This window comes from Eucalyptus grandis, chromosome 7 (assembly GCF_016545825.1).
Source record: "Eucalyptus grandis isolate ANBG69807.140 chromosome 7, ASM1654582v1, whole genome shotgun sequence".
Taxonomy (NCBI): domain Eukaryota; kingdom Viridiplantae; phylum Streptophyta; class Magnoliopsida; order Myrtales; family Myrtaceae; genus Eucalyptus; species Eucalyptus grandis.
In genome coordinates, this window is record NC_052618.1 from 50,344,499 (window position 1) to 50,371,142 (window position 26,644).

A 26,644-nucleotide genomic window follows, 5' to 3' on the forward strand; every position below is an offset into this window, starting at 1 on the left:
AATTTCCGTTTTGATGACTAAGAAAAAGAAATGAAGGAATCGCCACGGCTGGCCGCTTTCAAGCGATGTGCATGATACAAAAGACCATGTCAAGGCAGTCATACTTTAGTGTCACCGTCGAGATCCTCTTATGTAAAGTCATTCAGATTTAATTTATTTCATTAAAAATGAATTTTTTCTTCTTTTTCTTTTTTTATATTTTGCCAATTGAGTTTATCTATCAATTTTAATTGGAAATCACTAACGTGAACTTTGGCAAGTATCACCACGGACGACTAGACCTAGGAGATTAAAAAAATTGTAATTTTTAATTTTTTTTATTTTTCTACCTAGTTCAGCAAGAGCTAATCGACCCTCACGGGCCATTGTGCGAGGGCTTTGTGAGCAAAGGTTGACCGGCGACTCTCACTAGGCTTAAAAGGGAAAAAAAGATTAGAAGGAAAAAAAAATAAAAAATAATTAAAAATTATAAAAATTGTAGTCGTTAGTGATTTTCGGCTAAAATTAATCGAATTGACTCAATTGATAAAATGTAAAGAGGAGAACACAATTGGTAAAATTGAAAATTTATAACTAAATTGATAAAAGCATAAATATTTTAGACTTTTTGAATATTTTTTTCATAAGTCTCCGTAATTTATTTCATTTTCTATGTGAGATGAGATTTCTTTTTCAATTAGGCCTTTCTTGTAAGCATCAATAGAAACAGAAGATAAATTAGTCACGTATGTGAATCTTGTAAGTTGTACCCATTTCCGAGCAAAACTTGATTGCAGACCAAATCATTGAGTAAATTAATCATTCAAGCGCATTCAAGCGCAGTTGGGGCCCTTGGGGAGAATAAGTTTTGGACTATGTTTATTTTGAGTTTTCTTAAAAACAATTGATTATGACACTTATAAAAATGAATAAACATAACATATTTTAGTTATACTTGAAAATGTTTAGACATAAATTGTTATCGATAATGAGAATATTTTTTAATAATTAATTATTTCAAATGATAAAATATTTTCTAAATCTTTCATTTTTTATAAAGTAAACAGTCTTAAATAGTTCAAATTCTTGGCAACCCCAAGAATTTGATGGGATAATTGTCCAAAAAGTCTTGGTCGATTTGCTGATGTAATTCCTCTAGCTATTGAAGTGGCGATTGTGCCACACTAGCATTCATGATAGCGATTTCCAATCATAATTGGCCAAAAAGACTACACCTGTAAATTGTCAAAAGATTTATAACTAAATTAACAAAATTAAAAATTTAGAACTAAATCAACTAGTTTACAATAAGCTTAGGGCTGTTTGGACAATTTTTTCCTCCGAATTTATTGACCATTTTGCAATTTCAATTCCAACCACAGCTCCAAACGTGGTGACCCAAGTTGGACCTTTAGTTGGTCAACAATTGATGGGATCCAAAGCTGCAATCCAAAGGCAACCGGAGGAAGTCGGGGTTTGGTGGTTACACGTAACATTCGACTCAGAAAATTCAAAAGCAACCTTGATTAGGTGGGTCACATTAAGCTGATTTGATCATCAAACTTTGACAATCTTGATTGCAAGCAATATAATGGTACCACCCCATTCGGTGGCTGCGTTGGTATGCACTCATACCCTCTTTACGGTAGGGCGAGAGTTTGAACCCCCAAGTTCACATACTGCACATTCATTAGTGGTCTTAAGTGCGGTGTGCGGTGTTGTTCCTGGGTATAAAAAAGAAAGCCATGGTCGAAAAATCACGCATTATGATCTCTAGCTCAGCTTCATAGTGCAATTCAAATCCCATCGCCGTGGCCTGTATGACTCCATTCCCAGAGAGGTAAATTTTAACCCAGATCATCACATCTAGCATCAGGTTCATAGTTACAACTCACAAGGAGAAATCAATGCATTATGAAGCTTGAACTCCGAGCAATAAAGATTAAGTGGTAAATCTAAGAGTGAAATAGAGATGCATTGGTCTATAAGCCCGAGCTGGATGCATCATTCCTTCATTTCGACAAGGGGCAGCTTTACGACTGAATTGCCAATGAACTGACTAGAACCTCCAGCTTTTCAAGTAGTATGGAGGATATAAGAAGTTGAAGGCAGCACACAAAGGATCAAATGAGCAAAGAAAGAGATTATTTTCTCCGCGTTTTACTTAATAGATGGCCTGAAACAGAACCTCGCGGCCGAGCCTGCTCCGGCCTACAACATAAGTCAAAGAGGCTACTAATTCCTAAGTTACTTATTCCACACTTCTTGTGTGTGTGGCAGTAGTATTAGTACACAGGCATATTCACTACAAACAACAAACATACCCTAGATGACTGGGCTTCCGTGATATCTCAACTTCTGCCATCACTGCAACCATGACCTATAGATGCTCATAAACCATCATCAAGGACGGTGGACAACAGGACACCACGAACAAAATCACATCTTTTCAACCTCTCTTTTTGCTCCTTGACAGATAAAGGAGACGACTGAACTTTCCTGCCACACAAACGAAAAAGAATGAACCCAGAGGATAAACGTTAAAAATAAGCACACAACTACTATCTGCAAAACATCGATTTCTTCAAGATGCGGATTTTGTCCTTTTTTGTGAATCGAGTAGCTCAGGAAATAAAAGGCTGCAGCATTGTTGGTTCAATCACTTAACGTGGCTGAAGCATATATGCTTTTTATGCCAAAAAATATATATTCAACATTATTTACTCTTTACATCAACCAGACTTCTCTCCATCAGTTCCACTGAGAATTTCTACATCCAAAAACCAACTTTGCACATTTAACTCGATTCTGAGTGCAGACAAGAAAAAAGAAGAAAAGTATTTGCAGAATGGGTTGGGGGCAGTTATTTGTAAGCTGGATACACAAACATCCATCCATGTGTAACAACATTAAACTATGGATAGAAGATCAAGAATATTCAAAGACCCAAAAAGAGCTCTGGCCAGGGAGCATCTTGGATTTTAATGAGGCAACTGAATGAGTAATAATTCTTAAAGCCATAACACTGCACTGCCAATCTCAATCTTTTTTTTTTTTATAATTAGTCATTAACTGGAAAAACTATTTAAAATTATAAAGTAAAAATTTTCCAAACTAACTGTACTTTTTCAATCATTGTAAAAGAATCATTCCAAGAACTCACACAAGCCTCCCTTCTTTTCTTGCCATTCAAATAAAAAATACAAACATTTGATTGCATAACTGCAAAATCTTCCAAAAACGCGAAAAAATAGAGGCATGGTGAAGGTGAAAAACAAAGCACGAAGTACCTTTCTGACACAGGCTCATCTGAACACTTCTTGGACAAGCTAGTTTCGTTCATATCGCGAGACTTAGTGCTGCCAAAATCATCATTCATAGGCAAAATGAAAGATGAAAGCAGTGGATCTGGTGCGGCGTTGGAGGGGGGAACCACACAAGAAGAGCCACCAAAGAGGGACTGTAGAGTTCCTTCTCGAAGCTCTCTCCTCAATAAAAAGAGTGTAGAATGATTCCCACCTTTACGTGATTTCCGCTTGCGTTGCACGTAATCACCGTTAAGGATATCAAAAATCAAAGGAAACTTTACATGCTCATAATAATTACAGTAAGAATCCCACATATGCCGTAACAATAACATAAACCAGAATGAATGCAGAATTTTCTAGCATCGCACCGAACTGCCATTCTAAGAGTCAATTAAAAGCTTAAATTACCATCACCAAGTAAATTGCAAGCCTAAACTTCGGGAGACTTTAATTGTGTAAAAATGTAAGTAGACATACTGCAGAGAACTCAACTTGCAATCAAGGGGAAAATCGAAGAGCGGATATGAGGTTAGGCCGCAGAAGTATGTACAAAACATATACGATTGAAAGGATATCTTAAATATATTTCCATGCTGCGAGGTAATGTGCAAAACCATATCAACCCCCACTCTCATTGTACAAACCGGACATACCTGCATAAAATACCAGATCAAGACATCAGAAGGTAGCGAAATGAGCATTGTTCACTTAAGAAAAGCCCTAAACAACATCCCATCCCACCCAATAGTAAAGAAAAAAGTAATGCAATTAAGACAGATGAGAAGCAAAGTGAAGGAATGGACACCAATCCTATGCCTATAGACAAACCATGGGAGAACAAGCAACACTACAGTTACAATATGTGAAGAGGCAGCTGTGACCATCCTACCCCATGGCTCATGAAAATCATCAGCGTCTTTCAAGTGTGAAATGGCCATGTATTCAGGTCTTCATTTTCTAGCAAACTTCTTCTAGACCAGCTTCCTACAAACATAACTATGCTATAGCCCAACAGGATACACATTTATCTCTCCGAGCATCTCATAAGGCCACAAGCAGACATAAGAGATGGGTAAGCATTGCAAATAGGCAACAAAATGAGGTAAAGAATCTCACATCGTCTGTCTATAATGTTTGTCCAGGCCTTATATAGATGTAGATTTTTTTTTTTTTACCTATTGGTTTAAGCTATCGGATTGGATTTTTTAATATGATATCAGAGCTAAGTTCCGCATCCTTCACACATAGGGATGTGTAGCCCCCTGTTTCATAATTCACACAGTTTCTTCACTATAGTTCAATTCCGTTTGCAAGTGAGAGAGGATGCTTAAGCTTTTTCCAGCATCACTTTAATAGTGGGTTTGACCAAGTCTCATATCCATATTAGTCTCACCCTCTGCTTAATGGCTGACGTTTTTGGGTAACATTCCAACAAATTGGAAGAGTCGGAGCCAGCCGTCTGAACCGAATCAAAGAATTACAATCTGACAGTCATTTCTAGACCTAAGAAGAGTCAGCAAATCATGATAGCCATGCAGCATGAAGATGAAATTCAATTTCTATTATGAGAAACAACAAGGAGTTTATTAAAGGATAACATTGAAAAGTAAAAGATCCAGATCTTCACCATAGAAAGTGTAATTAAGCCATGGAGAGTGCAATTGAATTTCAGGTATCATACTTCATATCATGTGTAAAATCCATAGAGAGTGCAATTATGAAAGAAAGGTACTTGATGAATTAATATTGAAAATACTACACCAATTGTTCTCTAATAAAAAAGAAGCAAAAGAATGAGAGAGGGGACCTAAGTTCATAAAAGAACGCAAGAAGAAAATTAAGAACCTAGGCAGATGAACATGTTTTCTTCCCCTCTAAAGTCTTCCTTCTGATTTCACAAAAAACAACCATGGTTCTTTTCTAGGCAATTGATACAATTTTGGCAACTCAACTTGCATAGAAGGGACTGTGATGTTGTATCAAATTGCTTTCATTCATCAGGAATTGAACCTCCTAACTTTCTATCATCTTCAAGTAAACAGGAGCAGCACAACATAACATCAAGTCAAAATCAAAATAACCACAATCATAACAGCCCATAGAACTGAAAATAACACCAATCAAGTTTAATAAGAATTTGAACCCAAAACCTAATGGAGAACCTTCAGAAAAGAATGTAATATCCATCCCCTTCAAGTTTACAACTCATCAAAAAGTGAAACAAGTAAAAGTACCCCATTCTTTGCCTCCATTGGGTGCTCATCATCCATGTGGCAGCACAAGCCAACAATGTCGAAGTACTCAGAACAAAACGGACATGAAAATTCTTCTCTTATATCGTCCTCATCAATTTCTTCAAATCCCATAAACATATCTGCATTCACACATACCATTATCAGGATCATACAACAGCAAAACTGTCAGCCTCGTAAAGCATTCCGACTGTCACAATCTAACCGCCCAATAAGTTCCCAAAAGAAGGCTAAATTAACAGTTAGATTATAATCCAAAACAGAGGGTATAAAACTCAAATCTTATCGAGTACACCCAGGAGAAGGAGAAACTCACGTTTCAGTAAGCTAAATTCATTCATTTTCAGCTGTCAAAAGGGGAAGATAATTTTAAAATTGCAAACACAAAAGCAAAAAAATAAAATAAAAGTAATGCTATGCTAATTAATAATTTAAGATAGAGGTATCTCAGCAATCGCCCACTACCAACATCAACAACGTGCTACCATTAAGGCTCATCTCCCACATAACTGGACTCAATTTTGTATTAACTCCTCCAAAAGCACCAGATGCTCCATATCTTTTCTTATAAGCTATACTCTCATTTTACGTCTTTTTAGGTACTTCTTTTGCCCCTTTTAACCAGAGTCTCCATCCTTTTGATCCACTTGAAGCTTCAAGAGCCTGCACCCAACGTGAAGGAACCATCCTAAACAAGTTTCTCTCATCTTATCCTCACGTGCACCACACATACTATCGTCCAGATATACTCATTTCCAATCCAGTCTTTTGTCATGTGCCCACATAGGAGAAGGGCAATCAAACTACATCAGACACCACTTATTACACTAAAAGTAAACACGCACATCCCCCTGTGTTACCGCATCAATACTAGCAGAAAACTTCAACAGGGCCGCAAATATAATTCCGCATACATGCGTTTCCCTCATAACTGGAAATAATTCTTAATTTCAGATATAAAATGAACCAAGAGCACCAAAAATTTCCAGACCAAGTATACCCACAAGCTGAACGAAATTGAAGACTATTCCCATCATTTTCTACACCGATTGACAAACCAACAAGATCATTTCTTTTCCCAACGGATGCCGAAAATGTCCAACGCCCGGGCCAAAATTCCTGCACCGATCGTCGTTCTTCGCCAAAAACAACAAAAATTCGACATTTTCCACACCATCGGGAACGATAATTCGCTACCTACCGACCCAAATCGACGAAAAAAACAACAGGGCGAGGACGGGAAGACCGGACTGACCAGATCTCGACTGGAGGGCCGATTGGTACCGCTTGGAAGCCGAGGAGAGACGCGCGCTCCATGAATCACCATCCATACCTCCACAAACTCCACACAAAAAATCCTCCGAAAAAAGAAGAAAAAATCGCCCAAAAAGAAAAAATGATGATGAAATTTGCTCCGGCGAGAGCTCGAAATGGTCAACTGCAGCGGCGATCGACCGGCGGGAGGCGGCGAATCGGCGGCGGCGCGGTTCGATTTCCGCGGATGCGAAGCGAAGAAGAAGAAGCTGTGAGCGGCCTTTGAAAAGATCGAGAGATTTTGGGGTCGGATTTTGGCCTTTCAGAACAGAGAAGAGAGAAGAGAGAGAAGGGAGGTGTGTGTGTCGGGTTGGTTTTTCTTTTTCTTTTTTTAATTTTTTTAAAATTTGTTTTTGTGCGGGTGGAATTCACCGAGAAAGAAAATGTCATTTTGTGGAGCAGTTGCGCTTTTTATTATTATTATTATTATTATTATTATTATTATTAGTCTCTTTAATTCCTGGAATTTTCTATTCTTTTTATTTTTATTTTTTGGGGTTAGGCCTTTTATCCGGAAATCTTCTTGATGTCTGAATTTCTTGTTTTGCCGACACGGGAATTTCAATGTTGGTGGTGTCAAATCGTGGGCATTTTTCCAAGTTTTCACGTGACCGACCACCAATACAAAATATTATCAAGATATCTGCGTATATATTTAAGAAAGTACGAAATTTACAATAATCGATAACTTGGTATTGATTGGATGGAAACCTGTGGAGTCATTTTCCATGGGAGAAGTCTCTGTTTTTTTTTTTTTCAAAACCGTCTATTGCAGCGCAGTAAATATTGGGCCGTCTGCCTTGAATCCTTAAGGTAGAAGTTGTTTCCAACCAACGGCCCGTGCCAACCCACTAAGGTGATGGGTTATCATGCTAGATCAGCTGCTCGTCATTTTCCTGTACTCAGCCTAGTATGCTAAGAGAAAGGCGTCGCGGGAATCTGAGCCGAGAGAGATCGACACAGGGTGGTCTGGTCTCCCGCGGTTAACATTGCCCACATTTTACATTCGTGGGCTGTTTTCGACAAAACGGAGTAGTTTAATGAATCTTTGTTATATCTACGCATTCTATTTTCTCATTGAGTATAGTATTTTTTTTAAGCTCCATACTACTCTACCCTCTTAATGCTTTACGTCTTAGCGATCTTGAGGGTCTAACAAGACCTTAGATATAGCCTTTTAACATCATACTAGGAACAAGATGTCTCTAATTTTCTTATGTCATATTTCGTAAGCAGTATGTTATAGGATGTGATAAGTTGAATAGATTCTCTTATGTATTTTCCACGAGTATTTGATTAGAACCTTTCATTTGTACTTGTCAAGTCAAAATACAAAATTCTGTGGTACTAAGATTCAAATGATTTTAATTATAAGGGTACAAATTTTTTTTTTTTTGGTAGGTTATGGCACATATTGCTTATGGTTACAAGTTGAGTCATTCATGTAGAGATGACTATCTAGATTATTTTAAGATGTAGTAAAAAATGAATTGCATTAAATCGATAAATCTTTCTTTAACCCCAAAAAAAAAGTGTAAGCTCGATTCTTTAACTTTGGAAAAATGATACAAACAGTCCATGGATTAATGAACAAATAAAAAATTCATAGATTAAATTTTATATATAAAATTTTAGGGACCGTTTGTATTGTAATCCTTTTAATATTCCACTCGTACCTCCCCCACCCCACCCAACCCAACCAAACGTGGCCAAGCCGTGTAAGAGGACTTCGCCGGCACGTGACTTTCTCGGTCCTCTCGCACGTGACCTCCCCAGTTTTCCCCCAAAAAAAGAAAAACGAAAAATCCGTCTCTCTCTCTCTCTCTCTCCCCCGATCGATCGATTTCCGATTCTCCAATTTCGCCATGAGAGGATCTCCGCGAGCTCCCTCGCTCCCGGATCTCTGACTCCTCCGCCGCGCGCCGCCGCCTCCTCCACCGCCGCCGCCGCCGCCGCCGCCTCCGCCGCCGCCGCCGCCGCAGCCGCCCGCGTTCGAGCTCCGATTCGGATCGGGTTTGGGCTTTTCCGCGGTTCTTTCTTTTTTGTCTGTTCCGAGATGGCGATGCGGAATCGGACTCAGATATTCCGCAAGCACAGGGACGCGCTGAAGAGCGTCCGCGCCCCGGCGGCGGGCTCGTCGCCGGAGTTGTCGAGCTCCGGCGCCGGCCCGGTGATCGAGATGGTGAGCACGTCGCTCCTGAATCAGCACCGGTCGTACGCTCCCCTCAGCACGGAAGATCCCGGCAGCTCTAGGTATCGAGATTTTCCGTGCGATTTCCACTTTTGTGCGTGATTTGGTTGTTTATCGGTGGAAGAGTGAGGATTGTTTGCTTCAGGACTTTCGATTTTGCTCTTTATCGACTTGTTTGGATGGATCGAGCGCGTGTTTGTTTCGGTTGAAGTCGTTGATCTGGTGGAGAAGTGGAGAATGTGTCCTATCTTTGGAGCTATAGGTACATCGATGGTTTCTTGAGTACCAAGTATCGGAAGATACGCCTGATAGGTGGATACTTGGGGGAGCAAAGCAAATTTTCCTGATTTATTGGAACTCGAGGACTTGAATTTAGTGCAGCGGGTGGTTCATGGGTAGCTTAAGAGTGGATAGATTTTTGAGTTTATAAAGAACCATATGAAGATGGTGAAGACATTTGGTTGAGGTGAATTGAGGGTGGACATGGATTTTGGTTGTGAGGTCCTCTGTAGTCTCGCATTGAGTGTGTGATTTTAACTTTAGTAGGACCACTTCGCCATGAATAAGACTCAGAATTTGACCACTTCCCAATGAGGACTCAATTTGACCTCCCTGCTTTATAGTTGAGTCCTTCGTGAGTCATTTCTTGTTGCATTCTCTTAATTTAGTGGCTTGGCCTTTGGTCTAACACCTGAAGCTCTCAAGCAAGGGGAGATCAAAATAAGCAAGATCAACAGCCGTTTGATCATGGGTACTAAGATGGTCAAGCTTATAAAATTTCTTACTTGATAACTTGAGAAGAAACGTTTAGTGTTCTCCATAGAGATATGCAAAATTGTTTGCTCAGTCAGCATTGAGTGCATGGATAGTCTTGTTGTCCGGATCTCTTCATTCTATCTTGATGTCTTGTGTACTGAATAAATTAGGATTTTTATAAGTTTTGTCATTTGGAAGTGGAATGCCTGATGTCTGTTTTTGGATCCTGAATGAAGAGTGAACAGATCTTTAGGAATTTGAACGCCTGTCATCTTGTATGACATGCATCCTATGAAAATTTAGTCCAGTAGTCAAATATTGTTTCCTGCTGCAGTAGGGGTGCACTCACTGTGGGTCTGCCTCCAGCTTGGGTTGATACTTCTGAAGAAATAGCAACAAATGTGCAGCGCGCACAGGTGAAAATGAATGAGTTAGCCAAGGCTCATGCCAAAGCTCTTATGCCTTCATTCGGTGATGGTAGAGATGATCAGAGATTGATTGAGTCTCTTACCCAAGAAATTACTGATCTGATTAAAAGATCTGAGAAGAAGTTATTGAGATTATCTGCAAATGAACGTTCTGAGGATTCAAATGTTAGAAAAAATGTGCAGGTATGATGCAATGGAATGCCCTTCTACAGATCACTAGACTATGCACTTGTTTGGTTTTGTTTTTGCAACATCTTTAATTTCATTTATATCTCGATTCCTGTGAGCATCAGTTGATATATACTTCGGTGCGAGCCATTGGTGATAATTTTTTTTTTTTTGGATTTTCTATAAACATCAATAGTTTTTTTTATATCTATTGAGCTCTCAATTAATAGGGAGAAGATGTCTTCTACATCTAACCTTAGACTCGGCACTAAGTGGATCATAGCTGCTGAGATTATTGAGTCAAATCTCTCAGGATCTCATAATAACTGGATCAATCTGTTCAAAGAAAATTATTCAGTATCTCAAGTCTATATTTATCAGGACAAAATACTTGTACCCCCTTGAAAATTGAGTTGTTCACAGCAAATTGTAATTGGATTAGTTTAGATCCTTGCCTCTGCCTGAACTATATGCTGTTAATCAGTATGGTCATCGCTGAGTGAGTGATTCCTTGCCCTTACTCTGTTTCACTAGCAGCTATTTCAGCAGGCATTCATCCGAAACTTCAACCATTATGGGAATTTTCCAAAAAGCCATCTCTCTCTCTCTCTCACACACACACACACACACACACAAAAACAAAAATCCCCTGGCTTCAAATGATTCGAGTGATACTACTTGTTTGGTGCCGGCCTTGCTTCATTTGATGGGTGTTGAGTCTTGCTTCATTTGATAGGTGTTGAGTCTTGCATGCCTTCCGAGCTATTAGCTACATATTGAGTGTAAAAGATACTGGTTGTAACACTCATTTTTGCATGTTATCATTGCAGCGGTCACTTGCCACTGACCTACAGAGTCTATCGATGGAGCTTCGCAAGAAACAGTCAACTTATCTAAAGCGTCTCAGACAGCAAAAAGAGGTTGGACTGGCATTTTCTATAATTAGTGAATGGAAGAACTTTCTTTGTGGCTTTGATTTCTTGATAAGATATTTGTGATTTAGAAGTTTTGAGTATGGTATCATCAATTTATTTATTTCCTTAAGAGTTTTCTCACTTTTAATGCAGGGTCAAGATGGCGTTGACTTGGAGATGAACTTAAACAATGGTGGATCTAGAATAGATGATGATGAGTTTGATGACTTGGTAGGATGTTCTTATCCTCTTGACTATCTCCCTTTTTCTGTTTCCAGCTCAATGCTTAGTGTAGATGTACAGGAGAAATATGTGCCAAGGAAGTCGTAAGTATGTGTAAAATGATGATCTAAATCTAAAGTTTGCATGGCTTGGTTGCAGTTGTGAAAGTTCCTAATGGAGTACCTGTGTGTAGTTGCACTTGTGAAAGTTCCTAATGGAGTATCCATGTGTTTTGGCGTCTGCCTCATGAGATGGTGTTAAACAATCCCTGTGTGTTTTCACAAGCTCATTCCTGTTTTGGTTTAACGCATGTATGTAGGGATTTAATGAGCATCAAATGGCAAGGTTGAAAAAGAGCGAAGCATTTACAGCAGAAAGAGAAAGAGAGATCCAACAGGTAAGTTAAAATATTGTGTCTTTTATGTTTTCAAATTCCGATTTAACTTCTCTGTTTTAGTCTGTGGTGTCAAACTGCTTACTCAGGTGTAAACTGTAGGTAGTGGAATCAGTTCATGAGCTCGCACAGATAATGAAAGACCTTTCAGTTCTTGTGATAGATCAGGTACGTTAGGCTTCATGAATATATGCTATCTGTGGACCGTCTTCAGTATAAATTTATGATCAAATCAAAATCTGTCCAAGCAGGGCACCATTGTCGACAGAATAGATTACAACATTCAGAATGTCGCAACTACTGTAGACGAGGGACTGAAACAGCTGCAAAAGGTTCTCATCCTTCTATCAATCCATTCTCTTCTCTCTCCCCTCCCCCTTTTCTCTCTCATCACATTATGCGTGACACATTGCAGGCCGAGAGAACGCAACAGAAAGGTGGAATGGTCATGTGTGCAACAGTGCTTGTGATTATGTGCTTCGTTATGTTGGTCCTTTTAATTCTCAAGTACACACTTTTTTGAACTGCAAAGGCATTTTCTACAAATCTCATCTTTCATCTGTACACACACATCCCTATGCGTGCCCGCGGACTCCTACCATACTTGCCTGGCAGAGGAAGCAAAGTGGGAGAATCAAATAGTCCATGACACAAAGCTTTTGAGTTCTAACCTCCTCAATTCTTGTATGTAATTTCTCCTTAATCTCTACTTTGATGGGAGTGGTGGGAAGGGCACTGGGATATCGAGTTACATTGTTGGCCATCGCATATGGTCATGTATACGAGTTTCATCTCTCTCGGTTTTCCTTTTCTTTTCTTTTTTCAGTGGTTGGGCGTCATTAAATTTTTTGGACTCCCTTTTGAGTTTTGGTTTCAGCGGCATGTTCAGGCTCCATTATCGTCCTTGAGGGAGACCAGAGATGTATTGATTCTTTGATGCAAATAAGATACGCATATATCCCTTTTTTTGGCCAAATGCAACATGCTTTTTTTTACTCTCTCTCTCTCTCTCTCTCTCTCTCACACATATGTATCAAGGCATTTCGACAATTTAAGTTGCGGTACACGAGATTCAAGAGAAAGTGAGGGTGTAAATAGGTGTGACGTCGTTGTCTTCGTTAGATACATGCCTAATCCTTCTATTTACAAACTGTTAAGACGTCAATGGTAAGCTGAGGTCATTACACGCCTCCCAAAATTCATGTCACCTATCGCCCCTCTCCCTCATCTACTCCTAAAAACCCACCTGAAGAGAAGGGCATAACCAGAGAACATCCTTAAGGATGGCTATCCCCACCATCTTCAAGGAGACCACCCCACCAAAAACAAAAGAAAAAAAAAATACTTAAAAGCCCCTGAGAAAGGTTAACATGAAAAGAACAAACAAAAAGCTTCCTATCTCCAGTCTCCACCTATTTTCTTGATTTCCCATTCGTCTATAAGCGTCTGCTTTTCAGGCCGAGACTGACCCACAAGAGAGGGCCATCAGAGAAACGGCGGCTAGCTCTTCCTCGCCCAACTTCCTCTTCCTCTGGCACCTCTGCTTCTTCACAAACGACGTCTGCAGCAGCAAATCTTTTCCCAGTATCACCAGTCTCATCTTCAACGAGTGGCTCAAGTCCTTCCCGGCACCACCATTCGCAGGCTCGGCATTGCTAGTTCCGGCGGTGTCAACATGGGAATGCTGGTGGTGGTGTCTCTCTCTCTTCCTCTCTGTCGCTCTGCTCAATATCCTCCTCTTCCTGTATCTTATCCCGCATGCATTGCACAGCGACTGAACATTTGCGCGAGAAAGAGATCAGAAAGCAGGAAAACGGCACTTTAGGAACACAACGGGCAAGACCAAGCCATGCACAAGAAATTCTCTCTAACCGATGAATCGTGAGCCCACGAGAATGTTCCAGGAGAAAAAAGATGCTGAAATGCATGCAGAAAAGCAACCCACAATTTTTCTCTCGGAATCCACAGAACCCAAAATCTTTAAAAGGGTTGACAGAGGAAAAAAAGAAGGGTAGGAAAAGATTTTAGGCGCAAGAGCATATCACTGGAAAAAAAAAAATTGAAGACTCGAACAAGAAGAAGAGAAAACCAGAAGGAAAAGAAATGCCAGGAAAAACCAAGGTAGGGGAGAGACTGACTTTGGGACCAGAAGGGCCGCCTCTCCACAGAGGAGTCTTGGTGGTCTTGCAATCAGCACAGAACTTGTTGTTGGTCTCGCTCGTTTCTTCGGCCACCGATTCCTGTTAAAACCCCGAGGAAAGAGACAAGCAACAAAATCATTAGTAAAAGAAAAAAGAAGAAACGGAAGAGAATCAGCTCGCGACAGTCGATGAACTACGTGACCATGATGAAACCTTTTGTCCAGGAGTCAAGTTTTCCATGGAGGGACCTTCCTTTCTTGACGAAAATTTCAAGAACCGAAAGCTACGAAAGAGGTGAAGGAAGGGAGGCTTTCAGAGAAGAGAAGAGACAGAGAGACAGAGAGAGAGAGAGCAGAAGAGAAAGAATGAATGTGGGTGATTGATGACGGGACGGGACGGGAAGGGCAGGGAGAGCAGAGAGCACAAAGCACGAAGCGCAAAAATGGTGACGACTCCACGAGTGGGGATTGCAACAGAATTAAATTCCCACTGTAGAGAGAGAGAGAGAGAGAGAGAGAGAGGGACGGGGGCGGTCTCAGTGGGAAAAACCCTAAATCTCCACCTGGTTTGCGAAATGACGCAAGTGGCCCTGGCCGGCTGAGGGAAGAGAGAGGGAGGGAGGGAGGGAGATCCATGAGGCAATGACACGACGACAACCGCCAAATTCTGGGGAAGAGGGGGGGCAGTCCACGTGGCGACAGGCCATGGAAAATTGCACAGAAGCTGCAGGGGGAGGAAGGGATTTCTGAAGAAGTGTCGTTCCTCCATCACCATCATCATCCAATTCGAAGGAGAACCAGGCTAAAGTGGGGTTTTTCGCCGCCTTCTGTGCATGCTGCCTCGGATTTTGTGTATATATTTTTCGTGTTGAAATCGATCCCCGATGGAGCGTTCGGCAGAGCAGTATGTGCCTTCGTTCTATTCGAGATTTGTTAAATACATGCCCATGCCCCATTTTACTCGCGTAGCAAGTGATGGTTGAGTAGGAAAAGTGAGAATAAATTCTATCGAGAGAGAATGTTGAAAACGTATTTGACCTTTTAATTAAACACCCTTCACATATTTTTGCCAAATTCATTGCTCACATTATTTCGAGCAAAATCCTATGTTGAAAACACTATTTTTTCACTCTTACAAACTCATTTTAGCCTTTTACTTATCGTTTGTGAGGCTTAAATTTTAGTTGGATTTTCGAGCGATTGAGATGGTATGAGAATTTAGAATTTGGGAATGGGCGTTTTAATGGCTTTTTACAAACGATGTATGGGATAATCCACGTGTGAAGATCCAAAATGGTCTCCAAAAATATAACTTGGATGCATGTTTATTACTTCTTAAACATAGAAACATATAAGCGGCCATCAGCTAGAAGATGAGGCCGTCTCTATTATCTTCCCCAATCTGTTAAATTGCAATTTTGTGCGGACGTCCGAACCAAAAGAAACATGAATGAAATGCACTAGCGTTTTGGTTTTACGGATCTCAAGCCTTGAAGAGACCCTTGGGGTACGAAGAGCGAAGTCAATTGCATTCCAAAAGGTAGAAAAAGCAAGCTTGTGGAGCAGAAGAACCTTACCAAAAGGTCACACTTTCCTGTCCAGCCCCAACATTACTAAAGGGCTGGAATTGAAAGATAGTGAAGAAGACTATAGAGATATGGAATTCTTGTGTATTTCGTATGTATTCTGATGTACAATTCTTCTGTAATTATAGTACAGTAGATGAAATAATAAAAGGCAAACAAATATTTATGAAATTGAATCCAATCTCAATCTAAAGATCCTAACCAAATTATGAACAATTAAGATCAATTGAGATTCCGAGCATATCTCCCAATATCAGATTAGAGCATATCTTCCAACACTCCCCCTCAAGCTGGTGGCTGATAGATATCTAAGACGCCTAGCTTGCTCAATAGATATGCATGATATCTTTGACATAAGGGCTTACTGAAGATATCAGCTGGTTGCTTCGCCGTTCCAATTCCTCTAATCTCAATTATCCATTCTTGAATTTTTTTTCTCGAGTGAAATGACAGTCCACTTCTATATGCTTTGTTCTTTCATGTATTATGGGATTTGCTCAAGTTTGAGTGCTGCATCGTTGTCACAGAACAACCTGGTCGAACTCTTCAATTTTATTCCAAGATCCCCAAGTAGTCCTTGTATCCATTCTATCTCACAGGTAATTTTTGCCATAGCCCGATATTTTGCTTCAGCTAAAGACAATGATACGGTTGCCTACTTCTTGGTTTTCCATGAAAGAAGAGAATCTCCAAGTTTAATGCAAAAACTTGTAATAGATCGTCGACTCATGGGACAAGTTGCATAATTTGCATCACAATATGCCGACATTTCCATATTGCATTCCTTGGATAAAAGAATCCCTAATCCGGGGCACTTCTTCATGTATTTCACGACTTTTAAGGCAACATTCAAGTGAAATAACTTGGGACTGTGCATGAATTGGTTGAGAGTTTGCACTGCATATGATATATCAGGTCTAGTCAGAGTTAAATATATGAGCTTCCCAACAAGCTTCTAATAACCTGAAGGATCATTGAGAACGGGATCATGATTCTCAGATGTCCTAGCATCATAATCCTCGGTAGTCAAATTTATTTTCTGCTCAATTGGAAGAACCGATGGTTTGCATCCTGACCGACCTGCCTCTGATATAATTTCTAGCACAAACTTCCGTTGACTAAGAGAAATCCCAGGATCAGATCGAGCAATCTCAATTCCAAGAAAGTATTTGGGTGCTCCCAAGTCTTTAATGTGAAAAGTAAGATGCAGATACTTCTTGAATCTCTCTATTGCAGTTTTATTATTTCCCATGATGAGAATATCGTCAACATATATCATCAGATAAATAGATGATGTACCTTGAGTCCATGTGAAAAAAGCGTAATCATATCTGGACTGTTTGAAACCTGCAAAAGTAAGGGCATTGGCAAATTTGGCATACCATTGCCTGGAGGCTTGCTTGAAACCATAAAGAGATTTACGGAGACGACATACTTTGTTCTCCCCCTGTCTCCGTAATCCTTGAGGAATATCCATGTAGATTTCCTCATCTAAGTTTCCATGCAAAAAAGCGTTATGTACGTCCATATGGTGTAAAGGCCAATCATTAATAGTTGCATAAGATAAGAAGGATCTTACGGTTACATCTTTGGCAACGGGGGAAAAAGTTTCATGGTAGTTGAAACCTTCTCGTTGAGTAAATCCTTTGGCCACCAACCAAGCTTTGTAACGCTCAATAGACCCATTAGCATGGTATTTAATCTTGTATACCCATTTGCATCCAATGGGTTTCTTATTTGGTGGTAGATGGACCAAATCCTAGGTCTTATTTGCAATTAGTGCCTACAATTCAGCTCCCATAGCTTCCTGCCATCTTGGATCTTTGGTTGCTTCTTCATAAGTGGATGGCTCGATGTCCTCTGATATTCGACTCACACATCATCTATGTTTCGGGGAAAGTCTATGGAACGAAACATAAGATGATATTGGGTAGTTAATACCTGGTGAGTTGAGCGATGCACAAACATAGTCTGCTGGCCAAGCTGGCGGTCGTGTAGAACGACCAGATCGTCGAGGAGGATTCACTTGAGCTGGAGTTGAAGATATTTCCGTATTGCCAATTTCATCAGAAGATTCTTCCGCCATTGAGGAATTTTCTGGAGCGTCATTTCCAACAATTGCTGGTTTGGAAGTCTCAGGAGTGATTGGGGTTATCATGAGTGGTTCTAGAGTTCCTGTCACAAAATATTCAGTATTTGAAAAATCCTCCATAGATAGTGGCTTACTAGAAATGTTTGACGTCTCCGTTGAAGAATCCTTTTCTTGGAAGGGAAAAATATCTTCGTGAAAGATAACATCTCTGTTGATGAAGAATTCCAGTGTTGATTGATCTAGGACTTGATACCCCTTTTGTAAATTCGGATAGCCCATGAAGATGTACCGTCGAGCATGAGGCCCCATTTTGTCTCGGGGGCCCAAAACAATAGTGAAGCACTGCCATCTGAATATCCTTAAATGGCCAAATTCTGGTTTCTTCTTGAAAAGTAACTCAAACGGAGTTTTTCCATTGAGTATCCGAGTTGGTATACGGTTGATGAGTATGCTACAGTAATAATGCATTCGCCCCAATAATTTTTTCTAGAATATACGCCTGAAATTTTAATACACGTGCAACTTCCAATAGGTGACGATGCTTGCGCTCCACTACTCCATTCTGTTGTGGTGTATAGACGCGAGAACTTTCATGGAGAATCCCATGAGATGACAGAAGAGAACTGCAGTCATTGTTGAAGAACTCCTTCCCATTGTCTGTCATAACCCGTTTGATAGATCTTCCAAATTGGTTCTTGGATAGAGCAGTAAATGTTTTCAAATGTGAGAAAACTTGTCCTTTTGACTGCATCAGAAACACCCAGGTGGCACGAGAATAATCGTCCACAATTGTCAAGAAATAATGCCATCCATCATGATGTTGGGTATGATAAGGACCCCAAACATCCATGTGAATTAAAGAAAAAATGTGCGTTGCATGATTTTTACTAAAGGCAAAAAGAATGCGTGATTGCTTTGCAAGTGGACATATTTAACACTTAGAATAAGGAAATGAAGCACTATGACCCAATCGTGAATGTAAAAGATAGTCTTTATCATTGGTAGTTGTGTTACACAATGATATTTTATTTGAAGGAAATAAGGGTAGATCAAAATTACTTGGAGAATTTTTCCATAGAAATAATCCTTTGAAAAGATTACCTAAGCCCATCACTCTGCCAGTCGAAAGGGACTGAAAGAAGTAGGTGTTAGAATCAAACAATACACGACATGAATTTTCTTTGCAAACTTTGAACACAGAAATAAGATTGAATCGAAATTCTAGAAGGTAAAGGACATTTTTGAGTATGATCTCTCGACTGAGTTTGACTGATCCAGTGATTTTGACATGAGTAACGTTCCACCATTTGATAATTGGACAGTTATAGGGAATTCTAGGTTCTCATGTATATCCGAAAATAATGCTCTTTCATAGACAATGTGGTCACTTGCCCCAGAATCAATTATCCAGGATTTCCTGGAAATATTATTAATTAGGTAGCAAGAAATACTTGAAAAATTTCCTCCCTTGCTTGAGATGTCCAATTTCTGTATTGCCTGCATCATTTGTTGGTATTGATCATTTGTAATGGGCCGGTCAACATTAGAACCACCAACTTGGTAGGCCGCAGAAATCTTTTTTCCTTTTTCTCCAGGTTCATCGTGTAATTTCCAGCAATTTTCCACTGTATGATGTGGCCTTCTGCAAAAATCACAAAATAATTTACCCATTTTTTTATTAAAATTCTTTGTAGATGCCGAAAAAATTCCTCCATCGTCAGATGCAGAGGAAAAAACACCACTGTCGAATGTCTTGCCAGTCGCTCCATCTCCACCGTTGGATTCGATCGAATAGATGGGTCCCTTTGGACCATCCGATCTGCGGGCTGAATTTGAGCCGTCCAGTGCTCCCCTTTTAAGGAGATAGGGATCTTCAAATCCGGGCGATCGAAACCCTAGCTCTCCTCCTCCTTCGTGCCCCCTTTTCGAGCGCTAGGTTTAGGGTTTTCGATCCCCAATTTCTTCACTCGCCGCGATTGGCTAGGGCAAAAACTTCTCCTCCCTTCGCTGATTCTAAAGAAGCCTCTGGCTTTCTTCTTGGACGGCCAATTAGTAGATCCGGCCAAGAGGGGACACTAGTTCCATGGCCAAAATCTGCGAGCGAAATGATAGGTAAGAATCATTCAAGATTAAAAGGAATCGGGTCTCCTCTGGACCCACGAGTTTCTCCTATGCTGCTTCAAGATCGTTCCACAGGGACGACAGTTTGTTGCAATAGGCCGTGATGATCATGTTCCCATGTTTTAACTCATTGAGCTCTTGCAAAAGGGAAAAAATTCGTGTCCGATCTAATTTGCCATACATTTGTTTGATGTTTTCCCACATGGTTTTCGAGTCCTCTATTGGTGGAAGACCAACCACGACCTCTGGGGAGATGTAATTGCCGATCCACGTCCTCACTAGTTGATTGCATTTCCTCCATAATCGGGCTAGTCGCTCATCGGCAGGAATCAGAACCACCCCGTTGAGGAATCCATCATTGTCCTTTGTCACAAGGGCGCGCCGGAAGTCTCGGGACCACTTGGCGTAGTTCTCTGGGCCGGTTAGCTGAAGGTTGATTAGTTTCAACTCGGGGCCGTCGGATGTTGAGACGTGCAGGGGATCACCAGGCTCCGGTCACCTAGTGACAGCAGCGACGGGGAATGGCATGAATTCGGTCGCAAGGTTCGGGTAAGAATTTGTCCCTTGGTCCGATTCGTTTGTTTGAATTGATACCCCGCATTTGAAAGCCCCGGGTAGGGATTCGTTCCCATACCCGGTTCTCCAAATCCGCTTACTTGCTCTAATCCTAGGGTTGAGCTTGCCCCGTTTACGGCTGGTGAGCTTGCCTCGATTTGGACGTAGGCTCCCTGGTGTCCTACATAAACGGGCGATGATGTATTCGGGTTTGTCCTGACATATAATGGGTAAGGTACCCATTGGAATGGTTGGCCCGCAAAGGGTTGCCCCATAACAAACTGAGCCTGTGTAGGTCTCCATTGAACAGGGTGTGCCTGGATTGTTGTTGTGTTGTTGCAGGTAAATTTTGAATCTGCACCGGTGGTGAGGCTTCTGCGGTGGTTTGGTCGTCAACCATTGGGGTAAGAAACCAGTAGCTCTTGTCTTCTTCTTCGAGAGTGATTCCTATACCAAGATGGCAAATCTGTTATGTGATTCAGATCTCCTTTGGTGGCAATCAGAAGCGGAAGCGAAGGATGGTCAGAAGCCGAGGCTCTGATACCATGAAAGAAAGTGAAGAAGAGATCTAGAATTCTTGTGTATTTCGTATGTATTTAGATGTACAATTCTTCTATAATTATAGTACGAGATGAAAGAATAAAAGGCAAACAAATATTTATGAAATTGAATCCAATCTCAATCTAAAGATCTTAACCAAATTATGTACAATTAAGATCAATTGAGATTTCGAGCATATCTCCCAGTATCGGATTAGAGCATATCTTCCAACAGGAATAGATAAGGGAATCAGGACCACCGCCCGCGGTGGCCGCGATGGTTAAGGCTTGGTACCCCGTCCGCAGGGGAAGGGTTCGAGACTCGCGTCCGCGTTGCTTCAATGCAAAACGCGCGATTCACCCGTGCCGTGCCTAGGGCAGGTGTGGTGGTGACCTGGGCCCACCCTGGGGTTTACTCTCCGCCGCGGTCGACGCACGGAGGTTCTCTAGTCACCAAAAATAAAAAATAGATAAGGGAATCGGGCTTTAGCTTGGGCCGGACTGAGAGACTGAGTGAAATTTTCGAATCCTTGGCCATTGAGCTCGAGAGTCGAGAGACTACTTAAAATCGTAAGCCTGAAGCCCAAGCACTTGAGAACGAAGAAGCATGGGACGCAGTCAATCACCATAGGATCGAGGAAATTCATACGATCGAGACCAAAGTTGAGGTATTGAATTTGACGTTTATTTTAGGCAGTCATGCAGGGTTCCGTGACGAGGCATTAATTCGTGGTTCACCTTGTTGCATCGCAATCACATATTCGAAAAAAGATGCGAAGAGACCAAGTTGAGTAGCAAAGATTAGAAGATGTCGATTTCGTATTTTACATTGTTTGACAGGAATCATGCAAGAAGATGATCATATAAAGAGGGTACAAAAAATGAAATCTTCGAAGGCTTGAGAACCATTCGTTTGATAAAAACACTATGCATCAACATAATGACATTGAGAACCCGCAGAAGAAATTGCAAGGCAACCTCAAGCTGCTAATTAAAGACCCGACTGAATCAATCTTATAAAAGAAAAAGAATCGAGGAACTCATTGCTCCGACAGAACGCAACGGGTATCGACATGCAGCACAGGACCAGATAGGTGGAGGACCCTAAGCATGTGTGACATTGAAACCTTTCCTGCGATGGCCACATAAACAGGCACTCCAGTGGCGCTTTATGTATGATAGAGCTCGTCAGGGATGACTTGCTGCCCCCCAATAACCTCATGAGTTACTATATCCGAAATGAACCATTCAATAAGGAGCGCAATATCCAACTTCTCTCACCTGCTTCCAGAGACTCGGAACCTGAGGCTAGTTCAAGCACCTACTTGATCTTGCCCCTAAGACTCGACTCAACCATGACCCAGACTCGACGCGTAACCGACCAGGACCCAACTTTAATCCTGCCATAAAGCCCAAGAATCTGAGGTCAAGGGAAAGGCAGCTACGGCACCAACAAAATTCCGATGGATATCGAAAGAGAGGTGGATGAAGGAATCACCTTTATGCCGAAAGAGGACCTACCTCTAACCAAACTTAAATCCACCGGATGGCATGGGAGGCAGATTATTCCCTCCAAATTGCATATCTGGTTGAGGGGCATCACCTGGTGGCATCGCATCGTCATCTTCTTCCAACCAGTATGCTTCGAGAATCTTTACTGCCTTCTCATAAATCTCATTGTTGTCATGAGACTGTAAGCTCTCGATTTTCTCCAAGCCCTCCACATCTTCAACCATCTGAGCATAGACATTTACATCACCAGTGTTGCCAAGATTTTTCTCAGCTTCTCCTACCTTCAAGATATTCTCCAAACCCTCTAGACAAACTGTCACAATCCTTGGATCAGGGCAGATGAGAAGATCACATAAAGGCTTGACACATCCTTGATTTACTAGGAACCTAACAGCACAGAAGATGAAGCCGCAAGTTGAGAAACATTATTGGTGTACCCTGTATCAACATTATAAAAGATTACGTACTTGATTTGTTCATGAGAACCGCCAGATGTGGCATTTGAGATTGCCCATGCAGCCTCCTTCTTTATATCGAATTCAGCATTTTGAAGTAGTTGTACCATTGGACCAATAATATCAGCCTCAACGACAGCCTATAATATCCATACACATGTTACTCAACAGCATATCAAAGATCAAATATCCTATAATGTATATCAAGATTTAAAGAACAAATTAGAGAGTGTGGGTTACTACAGCTAAAAAATTGAACAAAGCGAGATGACCCATATAGGAAAGTATCTGTGTGGATCTGACCTGTATCTGTTCCTTATTACCAGCTGTAATATTCGAGATTGTCCAGCAAGCTTCTTTCTTGATGCTCTTCTTATAATTACCAGTCAACAGGTTCAGAAGGCAGGGGAGTGCTTGATGCTCAATGACACACTAAGCGAACCAGAAATTAAAGGAGATTTAAGCAGTTGCTGATATTTGTGAGTAACCAAACTAGACATTACTTATGATTCCATTACCTGGGTTTGCAGATCATCTCCAGTGACGATATTTCCAACCGTGCGGAGGGCAGGAATCAACACAGATGGAGATGGGTGACTTGTACAATGAAAATCAAAAGTTCAGTATTTCAAACATCAAAAAATAATGAAGAATGACCGTGGATCAGAATAGTTCCATGCAATATACTGCATGAGAAAGTTAAGACGGCTTACAGCAGTAGTTCCACAAGACGAGGACATACACCGGCTTCAATCACGGCTTGAATTTTATCATTTGTGCCATCAGAAAGGTATGATAGAGCCCAACAAGCATCCGTCAAAACCTCTTCATCAGTTGAATGGATAAGATGTGCAAGGGCTGGAAGTGCAGGCTTAACCTATCGGAATATAGAGAGAAGATCACCAACAGCTTCAGAAGACAACACAATATGGAGGACTTTTTCTGTTAAAAGCTGAACCAAACTACAAAGTGAAAATTTGTTTCCCTAAAAGCAACTTCACGTGAGGATTAAGGTATAGCATCATATCCGAAGAAAAGCTTCCTCAGGTTCACAATTACTGTAGATACATTTTGAAGTTCAATAGGGTAACTAGACTCTAAGATCCTTCTGCAACTACATAAAAGATAACCATTTCAGAAAATAACTTTTCCTCATGACCTCTTATGCAATTATCAGAGAGTTAACATACAAAATCTACAAAAATATGTAAAAAGTACCATTGTCCATGAAAGAACAATCTCTAATGGCCCAACAATAAACAATTAGCAATAATCCCTAGACTTTAAAGGGATGTACTGAAACCAACCTGCTCAAAAAGTGGCTGGGGCTTCCCTCTACAGAAGTTCGAAAGCGTCCAGGTGGCATTCCTCAGCATAGAAAGCTTTGCATGCTCATTCAATTGTGCCAGCAATGGATGCAAGGCACCATTTAAAAGTACCAGGTCGCGGCATTTGGGAGAATCACCGGCAACATTTCCTAGAGCCCAAACAGCCTAGGCATGGAAATGAAAAGGAAGGGATTATCAATGGCAATCACATGCAACTTCATCATACTCTCTCTCCCATAGCCAATTAGCAATATCATAAGATGCAAAGTGACTGACAAAGATACGGTATGGGTAAAGAGAAAACGAGAACGCCATATCTAAAATCTTCTGCCATGTACGCACCTGCTCACGCACATCATCACTAGGAGAACGAAGAAGTTTCACGAATATAGGAACAGCTCCATGATCAATTACCACCTTAGTATTCTCAGATGTACCAGAAGCAATGTTGGTCAGTGCCCAAGCTGCTTCGAACTAAGGGTATTCCCAATCACACCAAAAGTAGCTTTATGGTCACAACTTGTACAAACGCAGTGTCAGTATATAGAAATAAAGAATATTACACATAGTACCTGAAGTTGAGGGAAGTCCTCCTTCATGAGAAACTCGACAAAGCGAGGAACAACACCTGATTGAATCACCTCCTCAATAGGCGGGCTGCGTTCTGGCCATTGACATATTGTTCTTAACGTATTGTAAGAAATATAAAAATGAGATTACCTACAGTTTCAAAAGCTTTGGACGCAGGTTTTGCAGCAAAGTAAAAGGCTCAGATGAAAGAAGAGAAAATGTCACCTATTGAAAGTAGCTTTCTAAACTGCGTGGTTGCGTCAACTTGCAAAGATTTATCATTGCTCAATACAGCAGCCACCATGCTAGGTAGATTTTCCAACTGAAGAGAAACAGAAAAGAACCAAGCATGATTAAACTGGTCTCAAGTAAAGTAAAAAACAATCATATGTGATAAAAAGAAATATCGTCAAATCATCTCATGTTATCGTGCTTGGAAAAAATTAGCACACCGTCTTCAATATGCGTCATCAACAAATCAATACGGAAAACACAAGACCAGATGCCAATGAAATGAACAAACACACAACGACACAATGAAAGAGCTGTTGGATATCCCGTTAACAAGGCCCTCTCCAACCTGCACATTTGTATTGCACTCTGGTCGTAGATTGCATCAAGTTGAGAGAACACTTCTCGAACCCGTAAGGCATAGAGCTTCGGCTATCAGTTGTATAAGTACTTTTTCCACCCATCTTATTACAAATATATGGATTGCAGGGCTGAAAACTCAGAAGCGACATAATTTACTTACCCATTAACTCGGCATGGAACCTAAGCTCACGGAGAAGCTAAGTACCAAACAAAGCTAAATTCATATAGGTGATCTGTGATCTACAAAGATTTACCGACCAATTCAAACCCTAGACTAAAAGAAACCGCCGAATTCAGCTCCATAGGAGCTCCAAGAGGGATAGATAAGCTCTACTTCCAAGTGTAGCTCAGACACTGACATGTTCCGAGACAGAGCACCTCAATTTTAGCCAGAACCGTCACTAATCACAGATCGATCGACATCGCCACCTACTCAGCTAATACTCCAACAATCATCAGGGGGCCAAAAATGCCACCGCATCGGAGTCGGCAAAAAGCACGTAAAGCGAACCAAACGAGCACGCCATCAATCGAACACGCGACGCGAGTGCGCACCTTCTTCTCGACGGCGGAGGAGTGGAGCGAGGGCGAGGCCTGCGGCGCCTGGAGCCCCTCGCGTCGCTTCTTCAGCAGGCTCTCCTCCCGGCGGCTCTTCCGGATCTCCACCATGTTGTCCTCCCGCCGCCGCCGCCCCTCGTCGGCGTCGACCGCCACCTTGTAGCGGTTCCGGCGGACCTCCGTCCTCGCGTTGGGCCGCAGCGACATGGCTCGAAGGGGAAAAACCCCCGGCGGGCGGGAGGGAGGGACGGACGGAGGGACGGGCGGAGGATCGTCGGCGGCGAGGCGCCCCGAGGGATCGGAAACCCTATCGGCGACCGGAAAATCGAGCGGGACGGCGACGGAATCTTCTACCGATTGCAAGGCCAAAAGCGAAGCGACAGCAACGTAGAGGAAAGAAGGAAGGAAGGAAGGAGGGAAGAGGGTTTGAGCGAGAGTGATTATTGATTTCGCAAGAAAAGAATAGAGAGAGAAAGAGAGGAGGTGTCGTGCCGTGTCGCTCCAAACTGTTGAAGGAAAATGGGCACGAATGTTGGGTATATTGCGAAATTGCCCCCCTCCGGGGTTTGAATTTTGAGGTGAGGGAAAGGTTGTTATTGTCAATTTCTTTTTCAGCGATTTTTAATTGGCTGACGGGGTTTTTAATTCGGGGTCATGAGTAGACTTAT

At 41.4% G+C, this 26,644-nt stretch overlaps 4 protein-coding genes across 8 annotated transcripts; 1 reads left to right on the plus strand and 3 right to left on the minus strand.

Moving 5' to 3' along the window:
- Window positions 1-2,100: 2,100 nt before the first annotated feature.
- Window positions 2,101-7,145, minus strand: LOC104432440 (protein DEHYDRATION-INDUCED 19 homolog 3). The gene is made up of 5 exons (XM_010044903.3): window positions 6,795-7,145; window positions 5,522-5,661; window positions 3,863-3,940; window positions 3,270-3,526; window positions 2,101-2,478 (listed from the first exon to the last, which is right to left on the minus strand). Exons 1-5 carry the CDS (start codon window positions 6,868-6,870, stop codon window positions 2,370-2,372), a joined length of 660 nt encoding a protein of 219 aa, XP_010043205.1. The 5' UTR covers window positions 6,871-7,145; the 3' UTR covers window positions 2,101-2,369.
- Window positions 7,146-8,669: 1,524 nt separating this feature from the next.
- On the plus strand, window positions 8,670-12,918 carry LOC104432441 (syntaxin-41). 2 transcript variants are annotated; one of them, XM_010044904.3, is made up of 8 exons: window positions 8,670-9,106; window positions 10,135-10,411; window positions 11,227-11,316; window positions 11,464-11,541; window positions 11,852-11,929; window positions 12,029-12,094; window positions 12,178-12,258; window positions 12,342-12,918. In XM_010044904.3, the coding sequence occupies exons 1-8, from the start codon at window positions 8,910-8,912 to the stop codon at window positions 12,447-12,449; spliced, it is 975 nt and encodes a 324-aa protein (XP_010043206.2). In that variant the 5' UTR covers window positions 8,670-8,909; the 3' UTR covers window positions 12,450-12,918. The 2 variants fall into 2 exon arrangements, with proteins under 2 accessions (XP_010043206.2, XP_010043207.2); XM_010044905.3 differs by having other exon boundaries at window positions 10,138-10,411.
- Window positions 12,919-13,009: 91 nt separating this feature from the next.
- On the minus strand, window positions 13,010-14,587 carry LOC104432443 (GATA transcription factor 16). Of its 2 annotated transcripts, none has more exons than XM_018868615.2 (3): window positions 14,270-14,587; window positions 14,065-14,166; window positions 13,010-13,700 (listed from the first exon to the last, which is right to left on the minus strand). In XM_018868615.2, the coding sequence occupies exons 1-3, from the start codon at window positions 14,270-14,272 to the stop codon at window positions 13,380-13,382; spliced, it is 426 nt and encodes a 141-aa protein (XP_018724160.2). In that variant the 5' UTR covers window positions 14,273-14,587; the 3' UTR covers window positions 13,010-13,379. The 2 variants fall into 2 exon arrangements, with proteins under 2 accessions (XP_018724160.2, XP_010043208.2); XM_010044906.3 differs by having other exon boundaries at window positions 14,281-14,586.
- Window positions 14,588-21,749: 7,162 nt separating this feature from the next.
- On the minus strand, window positions 21,750-26,425 carry LOC104432444 (importin subunit alpha-1a). Of its 3 annotated transcripts, none has more exons than XM_010044909.3 (11): window positions 25,974-26,425; window positions 25,050-25,146; window positions 24,827-24,918; window positions 24,597-24,728; window positions 24,234-24,419; window positions 23,640-23,803; window positions 23,445-23,523; window positions 23,230-23,358; window positions 22,939-23,066; window positions 22,481-22,858; window positions 21,750-22,359 (listed from the first exon to the last, which is right to left on the minus strand). In XM_010044909.3, the coding sequence occupies exons 1-10, from the start codon at window positions 26,181-26,183 to the stop codon at window positions 22,483-22,485; spliced, it is 1,593 nt and encodes a 530-aa protein (XP_010043211.2). In that variant the 5' UTR covers window positions 26,184-26,425; the 3' UTR covers window positions 21,750-22,359; window positions 22,481-22,482. The 3 variants fall into 3 exon arrangements, with proteins under 3 accessions (XP_010043211.2, XP_010043210.2, XP_010043209.2); XM_010044908.3 differs by having other exon boundaries at window positions 22,458-22,858; XM_010044907.3 differs by having other exon boundaries at window positions 21,750-22,858.
- Window positions 26,426-26,644: the final 219 nt, after the last annotated feature.